The sequence below is a fragment of the Mus pahari genome, chromosome 7 (assembly GCF_900095145.1).
Source record: "Mus pahari chromosome 7, PAHARI_EIJ_v1.1, whole genome shotgun sequence".
Taxonomy (NCBI): Eukaryota; Metazoa; Chordata; class Mammalia; order Rodentia; family Muridae; genus Mus; species Mus pahari.
In genome coordinates, this window is record NC_034596.1 from 95,143,139 (window position 1) to 95,156,127 (window position 12,989).

The following is a 12,989-nucleotide window of genomic DNA, read 5'->3' on the forward strand; positions in this document are numbered from 1 at the left end:
TAGGGAAACAACACCCTTCACAATAGTCACAAATAATATAAAATACCTTGGTGTGACTCTAACTAAGGAAGTGAAAGATCTGTATGATAAGAACTTCAATTCTCTGAAGAAAGAAATTGAAGAAGATCTCAGAAGATGGAAAGATCTCCCATGCTCATGGATTGGCAGGATCGATATAGTAAAAATGGCTGTCTTGCTAAAAGCAATCTACAGATTCAATGAAATCCCCATCAAAATTGCAACTCAATTCTTGACAGAGTTAGAAAGGTCAATTTGCAAATTCATCTGGAATAACAAAAAACCCAAGATAGCCAAAACTATTCTCAACGATAAAAGAACCTCTGGTGGAATCACCTTCCCCAACCTCAAGCTGTACTACAGAGCAATTGTGATAAAAACTGCATGGTACTGGTAAAGCGACAGACAAGTAAATCAATGGAATAGAATTGAAGACCCAGAAATGAACCCACACAACTACAGTCACTTGATCTTTGGCAAAGGAGCTAAAACCATCCATTGGAAAAAAGACAGCATTTTCAACAAATGGTGCTGGCACAACTGGCAGTTAGCATGTACAAGAATGCGAATTGATACGTTCTTATCTCTTGTACAAAGCTCAAGTCTAAGTGATCAAGTAACTCCACATAAAACCAGAGACACTGAAACTTATAGAGGAAGAGCCTTGAAGATATGGGCACAGGTGAAAAATTCTTGAACAGAACACCAATGGCTTGTGTTGATCAAGAATCGACAAATGGGACCTCATAAAATTGCAAAGCTTCTGTAAGGCAAAGGACACTGTCAATAAGACAAAACGGCAACCAACAGATTGGGAAAGATCTTTACCAATCCTAAATCTGATAGGGGACTAATAATCAATATATATAAAGAACTCAAGAAATTAGACTCCAGAAAACCAAATAACCCTATTAAAAAATGGGGTACAGAGCTAAACAAAGAATTCTCAACCCTAACCCTGAGGAATACCAAATAGCTGAGAAGCACCTAAAAAATGTTCAATATCCTTAATCATCAGGGAAATGCAAATCAAAACAACCCTTAGATTCCACCACACCCCAGTCAGAATGGCTAAGATAAAAACCTCAGATGACAGCAGATGCTGACGAGGATGTGGAGAAAGAGGAACACTCCTCCATTGCTGGTGGGATTGTAAGCTGGTACAACCATTCTGGAAATCAGCTTGGTGGTTCCTCAGAAAATTGGACATAGTTCTACCAGAAGATACAGCAATACCACTCCTGGGCATATACCCAGAAGATGCTCCAACTTGTAATAAGGACACATGCTCCACTATGTTCATAGCAGCCTTATTTATAATAGCAAGAAGCTGGAAAGAACCCAGATGTCCCTCAACAGAGGAATGGATACAGAAAATGTGGTACATTTTCACAATGGAGTACTACTCAGCTAATAAAAACAATGAATTTATGAAATTCTTAGACAAATGGATGAATCTGGGGGATACCCCATAACAATAACAAAAGAACACACATGATAGGCCCTCACTGATAAGTGGATATTAGCCCAGAAGCTCAGAACACCCAAGATACAATTTGCAAAACACATGAAACTCAAGAAGAAGGAAGACCAAAGTATGGATACTTCGATCATTCTTAGAAGGGGGAACAAAATATCCATGGAAGGAGTTACAGAGACAAAGCTCAGAGCAGAGACTAAAGGAATGACCATCCAGAAACTGTCCCATGTGGGGATCCATCCCATAAACAACCACCAAACACAGACCCTATTGCAGATGCCAAGAGCTTGCTGACATAGCTGTCTCCTGAGAGGCTCTGCCAGTGCCTGACTAATTTAGAAGTGGATGCTCACAGTCATCCATTGGACAGAGCACAGGGTTCCCAATGAAGGAGCTAGAGAAAGTACCCAAGGAGCTGAAGGGGTTTGCAGTACCTCCAGAGCTAATGTCTCTAGCTACAAATGTAGCAGAGGATGGCCTACTCAGTGGTCAACCGGAGGAGAGGCCCTTGGTTCTGTGAAGGTACTATGCCCCAGTATAGGGGAATGCCAGGGCCAGGAAGCAGGAGTGGGTGGGTTGGGGGGGCAGGGGGAGGGGTAAAAGGATAGGAGATTTTCAGAGGAAAAGCTAGGAAAGAAACTTGAAATATAAATAAAGAAGATATCTAATAAAAAAATTTTAAACCAGAATGTTAATGTTGTAAGGGGAAGAGGCTAAGTCATATACAATGGCAAGCCCATTAGAATAACCCTGACTTTTCATTCTGAAAGCCAGAAGAGGCAAATGAATATTCTAACAACTTCTGAAAACGCATACATACAAGCTCAGACCAGTATACTGAGCAATTACAATCCACAAACACAGAAAACCTTTTTACGATAAGAAACAAATGTAAGCAATTTCTGTTCACCAACCAGCTCTACAGAAAACACAATGAAAGAAAATTTCAGTTTAAGGAGGTTAATACAACCAAGAGGACACAAGGAATAAATACTCCTGGGAGAGTAAATAGGGTGTCGGGGGGGGAGGGGGAGGAGAACACCATCACAACAAAAAACAGGAATCAATAAATATTGCTCATTAATACCTATATTAATGACTTCAATTTTCCAATAAAAAAACTGGATCCATCTTTCTACTGCATCCAACAAATACACGTTAACATCCAAGATAGACACCACATCAGGATAAAAGTCTTGAAAAATAGTTTACACAAATGGACTCAAGAAGCAAGCAGTATAGCTATTTTAATGTCTGATAATATGTATGTTCAAATTAATCAGCAGGGACAGGGATAGACAGACACATACTTATTGATGAAAAAAATCTACCAAGAGGATACTGTAATTCAAAATATCTATGCATCAAACCATAAGGGTACCCAAGTTCATAAAAGAATCACTACTACAGCTAAAATCACATTTTGATCTTCACATAGTGATGGTAGGTGACTTCACCCCCCACGTCTTAACAAAAGGCAGGTAAAACTGAACCGAAAGACACAAGTTAAATAGCATCATAAATCAAATGGACCTAACATTTCGCCTAGACAATACAATGAGGGCAGTTCTAAGAGGCAAGCTCAGAGCCCAAAGAGCCTATAGGAAAAACTGAAAAGATCTCATATTAGTAACTTAATGGCACACCTGAAAGCTCTAAAGCAATAAGAAGGAATAACACCCAAGAACAGTCTATCAGAAGAAATAATCAAACTCAGGTCTGAAATCAGTAAAATGGAAACAAAAAACAAAAAGTACAAAGAATAAATGAAATAGACCTGGTTCTTTGAGAAAATCAACAAGATTCACTAACAAATCTAGTCAAAGTAAGCAAAAGATGGAGAGAAAATACATAAATTAATAAAACTTGGAGATGAGAAAGGGGACAACAGACACTGGGGAAAGTCAGAGAACATTAAGAACATTAAGAACATACTTTAAAGACCCGTACTCCACCAATCAGGAAAACTTTTTTAAAAATTAACAAGGGTGAACTATCTGATATATATGATCAACCAAGGTTAAATCAAGATAAAGTAAGCAATTTAAACAGATCCATAACAACTAGTAAAATTGAAGCAATAATTTAAAATTTCCCAATCAAAAACAAGCTAGAGCTAGGTAGATTCAACAGAGAAGTCAACCAGACGTTCAAAGAATAACTAATGGTAATACTCCTCAAATTATTCTGCAAAAATACAAACTAAAGGAACATTTCCTAATTTTTTTACAAAGCCACTATTACTCCAAAACCAAAAATCAAAGATCCAAAAGAGGCTCTTCAGCACCTCACCAATACAGATGCAGATACTCACAGCCATCCATCAGAATGAGCCTGGGGACCCCAATGGAAGAGCTAGAGGGAGGACTGAAGGAGGTAAAGGGGACTACAACCCAAATGAAGAACAGTATCAACTAACTGGGTCACCCAGAGCTCCCAGGACCAAACTACCAACCAAAGAGTACACATGGAGGGACCCATGGCTCCAGATACATATGTAGCAGAGGATGGCCTTATCTGACATCAGGGGAGGGGAGGGAAGCTTGATGTTCCAGCATAGAAAAAGGCTAGAGGGGTCAGACGGGAGAGGGTGAGTGGGTGGAGGAGCACCTTCATAGAGGCAAAGAAGAGAAGGCGGGAAGGTGGAGATTGTGAAGGGGGATATCATTTGATACGTAAATGAATAAAATAATTAATAAAAAGTCATTGACCAATACACCATAGATGAAAAAATTCTCAATAAAATACTTGCAAACCCAAATCAAGAACAAGATTATCCACCATGATCAAGTTGGTTTCATACCAGAGATGCAAGGATGGTTCAACATACATAAATTGCTAAATGTAATCTACCACATAGACAAACTGAAAGACAAAACAAAAACCAAAAACAAATGATCATCTCATGAGATGCAGAAAAGGCCTCTGACAAAACTCAACATCCCCTATGATAAATACCCTGGAGACGAGGGGTAAGGGGTTATATCTCAACATAATAAAGGCAACGGGAAGCAAGCCCACAGTCAACACTATCCTAAACAGAAAAAAAACTCAAAGTACTTAAGTCTTATCTTATAGAAATAAAACAACTGTAGGAGGTCAAGGGGAATACAAACAAGAAAGGAAGAAGTCAAAGAATCTTTATTTGTAGATGACATGAATGTACATATAAAGGATGCTAAAGACTTTATCAGCAAAATTCTACAACTAATAAACACTTTCAGCGAAGGAGCAGGACAGAAAAATAACACATAAAAATCACTTGCTTTCCTATACAAAAATGATAAACTGAGAAATCAGAGAAACAATACCTTTCATAATAAGCTCAAAAAGTTCTCATGATAACTCTAAACAAACAAGCAAAAGACTTGTATAGTAAAAACTTGAAGATACTGGAGAAAGAAACCGAGAAAGACATCAAAAGATAGAAAGATCTCTCATGGCAGAGGCAGGCAGATTTCTGAGTTCAAGGCCAGCCTGGTCTACAAAGTGAGTTCCAGGACAGCCAAGGATATATAGAGAAACCCTGTCTCGAAAAAACAAAAAAAAATAAATAAAAATAAAATAAAATAAAATAAAGAAAGATCTCTCATGCTCCTGGACAGAATCAATAGTGTGAAAATGGCCATCCAACCAAAAGCAATCTATAGATTCAATGCAATCCCTATCAAAATTCCAACACAATTTTCAACAAGTAGGAAACAATATTCAACTTCATATGGAAACACATACATATTTACACACATCCATGCATACACACACACACACACACACACACACACACACACACACACACCAAACAAACAGGATAGCTAAACTAATTCCAAATAATAAAAGAACTACAGGAGCTATTGCTACCCCAGACTTCAAGTTGTATTACAGAGCTATAGGAATAAAAACAGCATACCATTGGCATAAAAACAAATGCAGCATTGATCAGTGGAATTGTACTATAGACCTGGGTGTAATTCCAGATAGTTGGATTTTTTAACAAAGAAACCAAAAAATACACACTGGGAAAAAAAGGCAGCATCATCAATAAATGGTGCTAATCAAACTGGTTATCTGCATGTAGAAGGGTGCAAATAGACCCATACTTACCATCCTGAACAAAATTCAACTTCAAATGGATCAAGGGCATCAACAGAAAACTAGATGTTCTGAATCTAATAAAAGAGAAAGCAGCAAATAGGCTTGAACTCACTGACCCAGGAGAAGACTTTCTGAGCAAGACACCAATGACAAAGGCACTGAGACCAACAATCAGTAAATGAGACCTCATGATGCTGAAAAGCTTTTGTACAGCAAAGAACACTATCACTCGAGAAAAGCAGAAAATATTTAGCCACTACACATCTAATAGAGGATTAGTATCAAGAACTAAAAAAGAAAAAAATCAATTGAAAAATGAGGTAGAGAATTGATCAGAGTTCTCAAAAGATGAAAATACAAGTGGCTGAGAAACATTTAAAGAACAGTTACCATCCTCAGGAATCAGGAAACTAATTCTCTGCAATTTCTTCTTACCCTAAACAGAATGGCTATGGCCAATTTTAAGAAGATAGCAATGCTGGTGCAGACACAGAGAAAGACACAATGAACACTTATCCATTGCTGCCAGAAAATGCAAATTGGTTCAGTCACTATAGAAATCAATGTGAAGGCACCTTAAGAAGGTGAGAATAGATCTACCTTAAGATCAGGCTAACCCACACTTGGGCACATGCCCAAAGGATTCTACATCTTACTATAGAGATAGCTGCTTATCCATGTTCACTCCTGCCCTACTCATAATGTCCAGACGTTGGAAAGAGCCTAGATGTCCATCAACTGATGGATAAAGAAAATGTGGTACATTTACATAATGGAATAGTATTCAGTTATTAAGAAAATGAAATTATAAAATTTGCAGGTAAATAGATAAGGCTAGATATAATCGTCCTGACTGAGGCAATACGACTCAAGACAACCTTTTGAGCTTGTAATATGTGCTACAATCCAAATAGCCACAGAGGATAGGAACCTAGAAAGGGATTTGGGGGGAGGAGTAGGAGTGAGGAGGGGACCTCCCAAGGAGGGGAAATAGAATACTGTTACCAGAGAGATAAAAGGAAAAATAATAGGAGAATTACATGGGGAAGGAGATGGGAGGGTAGGATGCGGGAGAGTCTATAGAGAGGAACAATTAACACTAAAGGTCTTTTGAAAAACCATATGAATAAAAACAATGATCAAAATATAATGTATGAAAAAAATTAACAAAACAAATAAAAATAGTCAATACAGTGGACATACACAGGAGGCAGAATACAGGGCCAGTTGACACTGGAACAATGGGAAGATGAGATTGCTAGGCACTCTGATAGGACATGAGGGATTGTCTCATGCTCATACAAAATTTGGTATTCTTAGTTGATGACAAACACTGCACAGTTAGTATAACGTGTAACTTTATGGCAGAAAAATAACTCCAAATTTTAGATAATAAGAGCATATAATAAAATTGCCACATACATATTTAAAAATACTTAAGACTAATCAATAAATGTAGACAGCGTTGTTTCACTAAAAGAGAACAGACTTTACACTGGGTCAGACCTGAGTCCCAATCTTAATTTTCAAGCATATACAAGATATGCAAGTTCAGTACATGCAGCTTCCAGCACTTCAACACACTGAAGAGGGGCTCTTGCAGGGCCAAGGGATCTTGCTGGGAGGGTCAGATATGGTGAAGATTAAGTAACAAGAACATACTCTTGACACATAAATAGATACTGCTTCCAGAGCAACATGAAATTCTAGCATATCTAATTCTCACACCAATTCCAGGAGGAAGTTATGATACAAATCTGCAAACAGTACCATGAAATCCGCAACTATGTCGGAGTGTGACACTCAGAGTATTGTCATTTACTTCTAGTAGGACCGGAAAATAGTCCCATTTTTCCATGGCACTATATGTTGGGGCTTTCCCAAAGACCATAAACAACAGGCCGAGGAGGAAAGGATTCAGAAAATACCTATAGGAAATGAGAGGGTTTAGGGATTAGCAGGGCACCCCCTTTATATACAGGCTTCCCACTAGGACATTAAGAGTGTCCCAAGAAATAACATTCTTTTTATGTTTTCTCACTATCAGCTTCCATAACTAACTATCCCCCGTCAACCCAGATCTGTGCAATCTTGAGAACTAAGTATAAATCAGGGCCCACAGGGCTGACAAGTTCCTTACACTGGTTGGATGCACACTGAATAATCACGGAGTGTGGAATAGAGGTGTACAAAGTTCTTCATGCTGGGGTAGGGGAGAGTCTTCACTTCCAGAGCAAGACGCTAAAGGAAATGCCACCACAAAGAGAATGAGAGGCAAAACAATTTCATTAAGTCCAAACTATGCTGCCTCAAGACCTAAAGAACAATGTTCTCATAGAAAGTATGACAACAATGGACACTTACCTAAGATGAGATGAAGCTTGGTCTCTGTCTGGAAAGCATAGTGCAATGTCACCAAAAATGGTGACTGTCTAATGTGCTCCAGAACCTGTCGTTCTGTCCTTGTATGCTCTGTAGTTTTAGCCTTCTGAACTATGGTTGCCTTTTTTAAAACCTTCATAGCATACAGCTTTCCAGCATCATGGCCGCTTATTTTACGAACTAGAAATACTTTCCCATAAGCTGAAAAAGAAAAGGAAAAAATCCCATAAGCTGAAGAAAAGGAAAAAAATTAAAATACTACATTGGCAGAATAGTATTTTATGGAAATAAAATAAATGCTTTCAGCCACCACACACAAACACTCATTCAAGGGAAAAACACGCTTGGTGCTATTTCAAATAGTTCTTTGATAACTTATTTAGCCTTTTACCAAACATATTTCTAGCTCTAGCCCTCAGTATTTACATATCTAGCCACTTCTGATGAAGTTCTGCTTTCAATCTAAATGTTATTCTCTCCTCAATATTTTTAGGTCTGAAAAATTAACTGTTATTATGGCCAGTTAACCAGCCCAACTTAGGAACGAGTAGGGCATTTTAGACAGCAGATAAAACACTGAGGTACATAGGTATATATCTACCACTGGATCAATCTATCTTTCTTTCTGTTTTTTTGTTTTGTTTTGTTTTTTGTTTTCTTTTCCTGAAAGGGTCTCAGTATGTTCCTAAGCCTGGCCTTGACGGTAGATCGTTCTACATAAGCCTCCTAATGCCTGAGATTCTAGGTGAATATCATTATTTCCAGTCTCCGAGTTTTTTTATTTTTTCCTTTTCTTTTTCATATTCATGTGTGATGCATATGTATGCATATCTGCATATATGTGAACATGCTTGTTCGCATGTATATGGAGGTTAAAAGTTGATGTTAGGTAGCATCGTTGATTGTTCTTCCACCTTATTCACTGAGGCAGACTCAATCAAATCTAGAGCATACCAATATGTTAACCAGCTTGGTCTGGGAATCCTGTCTACCTCCCAGTCTTGCTGGAGTTATGGTCACAAAGCCAAACAATCATTTTTGTGGGTTCTGGAGATTCAAACTCCGGCCCTCACACTTGCATGGTAAGGCATTTTAACCACTGAGCAACCTTCCAGTCCTCCAAGACAGTTCTTCATATGAGCCTAATAATTCAGATACATAGAGTACATCAAGTATTCCTCTCTATTCTTCTAGAACCAAGGCAATATAAAGACATATAAAACAAAGGAGGGCTTTGAACTTTAAAAACATTAAAATGCCCAGAACTTAAGGACATATAGACAGAAACTCCTTTAAATCTCTAGGCAGAAATGATTTGTGGCTTCCTGGGTCAATATCATGTGTTTCCTCCTCCATTGCCGGTGAGACTGCAAGCTTGTACAACCACTCTGGAAATCAGTCTGGCACTTCCTCAGAAAATTGGACATAGTACTACCGGAGGACCCAGCAATACCTCTTCTGGGCATATACCCAGAAGATCTTCCGACTNGTAATAAGGACACATGCTCCACTATGTTCATAGCAGCCTTATTTATAATAGCCAGAAGCTGGAAAGAACACAGATGTCCCTCAATAGAGGAATGGATACAGAAAATGTGGTACATTTACACAATGGAGTACTACTCAGCTATTAAAAACAATGAATTTATGAAATGCTTGGGCAAATGGATGTATCTGGAGGATATCATCCTTAGTGAGGCAACCCAATCACAAAAGAAGTCCCTAGATATGCACTCACTGATAAGCGGATATTAGCCCAGAAACTTAGAATACCCAAGATACATTTTGCAAAACACAAGAAAACCAAGAAGGATGACCATCGTGTNGAAACTTCATTCCTCCTTAGAATAAGGAACAAAATACCCATGAAAGGATATAGATACAGAGACAAAATTTAGAGCTAAGATGAAAGGATGGACTATTCAGAGACTACCCCATCCGGGGATCCATTCCATCATCAGTCACCAAACCCAGATACTAATGCACATGCCAGCAAGATTCTGCTGAAGGGACCCTGATATAGTGGCCTCTTGTGAGGCTATGCCAGTGCCTGGCAAACACAGAAGTGGATGCTCACAGTCAGCTATTGGATGGAACACAGGGCCCCCAATGGAGGAGCTAGAGAAAGTACCCAAGGAGCTGAAGGGGGATGCAACCCTGTAGGTGCAACAACAATATGAACTAACCAGTACCCCCCTGAGCTTGTGTCTCTAGCTGCATATGTAGCAGAAGATGGCCTAATCAGCAATCATTGGGAAGAGAGGCCCCTTGGTCTTGCAAACTTTATATGACCCAGCACAGGGGAAGGCCAGGGCCAAGTAGTTGGAGTGGGTGGGTAGGGGAGCAGGGGTGGGGAGGGGTATAGGGAACTTTAGTGATAGCATTTAAAATGTAAATAAAAAATAATGATAATAATAATAATAATAATAATAATAATAATAATATCATGTGTTTCATAAATAAAGACTGTGGGAGGCACAATCCTGTATATGGTACTGCTCCTCCAGATTGAGGAATTAGCCCTGTGGGTAGAGCAGCTTCCCTGAATCTATTTTCTCAAGGAAGATAAGGAGAAGGAGGAATAAGGAGCAGGAAAAGAGATAAAGGAAGAGAGATGAGGAAAAGAGGAGGAAGGCTTGGAATTCAAATGTGTCTTGGAATGGTTATGCTCAATACCATTTCAGGAGTTAAATGCTTTAATGAGACAACTTTGAGTTGGACTCAGTTTTAATCCAGATCACTGCTCCTATTACTTTGCTAACAACTCCCCGTATTTAGTCCATAATTCTATTATCATCTACCTACTAGAGTAAGAAAGCTTTACGGGAAAGGCTCTCCACTCTGATTCAGTTCAGTTAAGAACTAGATCAGTACCAACACTTGATATGCCATGGATTAATGCTAGACTAGACTAATCCTGAGGGAAAGATGCCAACCCTTGAAAGGGAACAGCCCATGCCAAGCCCTCAGCTAAGCACACCCTTCTACATACCAACTCACAACCCTCACCACAGCCAGTGAAGTCAGGTATTCCATTTCAGATATAAGAAGTAAGTTCATAGTAATTAATGAAACTGGCCAAAAGGCGTGATCTAGAGGAAAGATAAACAAATGAACAAGTGTGTGGAGAAGAGCTAGTCCCATTCCAGTCTATGGCCTCAGTTGGTAAAGGAGTCCTCCATCCCCAGGGTACAGCTCACAGCCCAAGGAAAGGGCTCCATCCTATGGCTTCCTCCTTGTTCCCTACCTCTCTTTGTCCCTCTTAAAAGTTCCCAGGATAATTATGGTGCCAGTTTCAAGAGAGGAAAAATAATTAAAGCAGCAGCAGCAGCAGCCACCACCCTGATTCAAATGCAAGTAATGTGAATTCCAGAATCAGTCTATCAGTAAATGAGTAAAAAATCAAATTCGCCCTGAATGCTAGAATCCTGATTTTCTAGATTATAATAAAACCAGTGCTACAAAACGTTTAGCATATTCTGAATAAAGGTCGGTGTTGTATTAGGTATGCGTTATAATTACAGGTTGAGATCTCAGAAAGGTTGAAGTGAATAAAAAAAGAAAATTACAACTTTCAGGATCTAACAAATCAACCTAAAGAATGAAGCTAGAACAGCATATTTTGTACAGCAGCAATGATAGAAGAAAGAAGCCACTCTAATAACATATACTTTGTCTTCCAGCAGAAGAAGGTGCTATACAACTTGGGGAGGAAGCAAAGTTCTAGTCAGGCAATCTTGGTGCTTCCATATACCTTACATACATACACACACAGACACTACCACCAACTTATATTCTCCCAGATGCCAATCTCTAGAATGTTACAGTGCTAGAAATTATGTAATCTATCTAGCATCTGAAAAGTAAGAATCCTTTCTGTGTCACTCAAACACCTTCTTAGCACACCATATTTGTCTGTAACAAAACAAAACAACGTGGATCCTATGAGAGATACAAGCTATAAGCACCCCAAACCAAGTACGCATCAGAGTCTTTAGACACATTAACTCTGTCAGTTCTTAGAATATCTTCCTAAGAGGTGCTGATGAGCATCTCAATTTATAGAGGAGGAAACTCAAGTACAGATCAGTTGCCCAGTCATTCATGATCACACTTGCCCATTCAGCCCAAATTCTAGGTGTGCACTCTTAGATCTGTTGCTCATCAGTAAATAATAAGATCTGAACATAAAACTGGATACACTAAATCTAGCAGAAGAGAAAGCGGGGAAACTGCCTTGAACATATTGGCACAGGAGACAAATTCCTGAACAGAACACCAATATCTCAGGTACTAAGATCAACACTTAATAAATGAGACCTCATGAAACTGAAAAGCTCCTGTAAGGGAAAGGATACCATCAATAGGACAAAATGGCAGCTTATAGAACGGGAAAATATCTTCAACAAACCTACATCTAACAGAGAGCTACTATCTAATAGATACAAAATAACTCAAGAAATTAGCTACTAACAAACCATATTTAAAAATGGGGTACAGAACAGAAAACTCTCAACAGAGGAATCTCTCTAATAGCCGAGAAGCACTTAAAGAAATATTCAATGTCCTTAGTCATCAGGAAAATGCAAGCCAAGATAACTCTGAGATTCTAACCTATCAGAACGGCCAAGATCAAAAACTCAAGTGTGATGGTTTGTACACGCTTGGCCCAGGGAGTAGCACTATTAGAAGGTGTGGACCTGTTAGAGTAGGTATGTCACTGTGGGTGTTGGCTTTAAGACCCACTAGCTGCCTGGAAGCCAGTATTCTGCTAGCAGCCTTCAGATAAAGATGCAGAACTTTCAGCTCCTCCTGCATCATGCCTGCCTGGATGTTGCCATGTTCCAGACTTGATGATAATGGACTGAAACTCTAAACCTGTAAGTCAGCCCCAATTAAATGTTGTCTTTATAAGAGATGCCTTGGTCCTCAACAATAAAAGAACCTCTGGTGGAATCACCATGCCTAACCTTAAGCTGTACTACAGAGCAACTGTGATAAAAACTGCATGGTACTG

General features: G+C 39.0%; 1 protein-coding gene across 6 annotated transcripts in view; it reads right to left on the bottom strand.

The window, feature by feature from the left end:
* The window catches only part of Rps6ka5 (ribosomal protein S6 kinase A5), a 183,102-nt gene that overhangs the window by 95,740 nt on the left and 74,373 nt on the right, over window positions 1–12,989 (bottom strand). For all 6 annotated transcript variants that reach the window (XR_003844232.1, XR_003844231.1, XR_003844230.1 and 3 more), the window contains exon 3: window positions 7,955–8,173. Coding sequence is in view for 3 of the 6 variants with exons in the window: in XM_029540777.1 (XP_029396637.1) it covers window positions 7,955–8,173 (219 nt within the window). In the remaining 3 variants the exon portion in view is untranslated. The remainder of the gene's footprint in view (window positions 1–7,954; window positions 8,174–12,989) is intronic.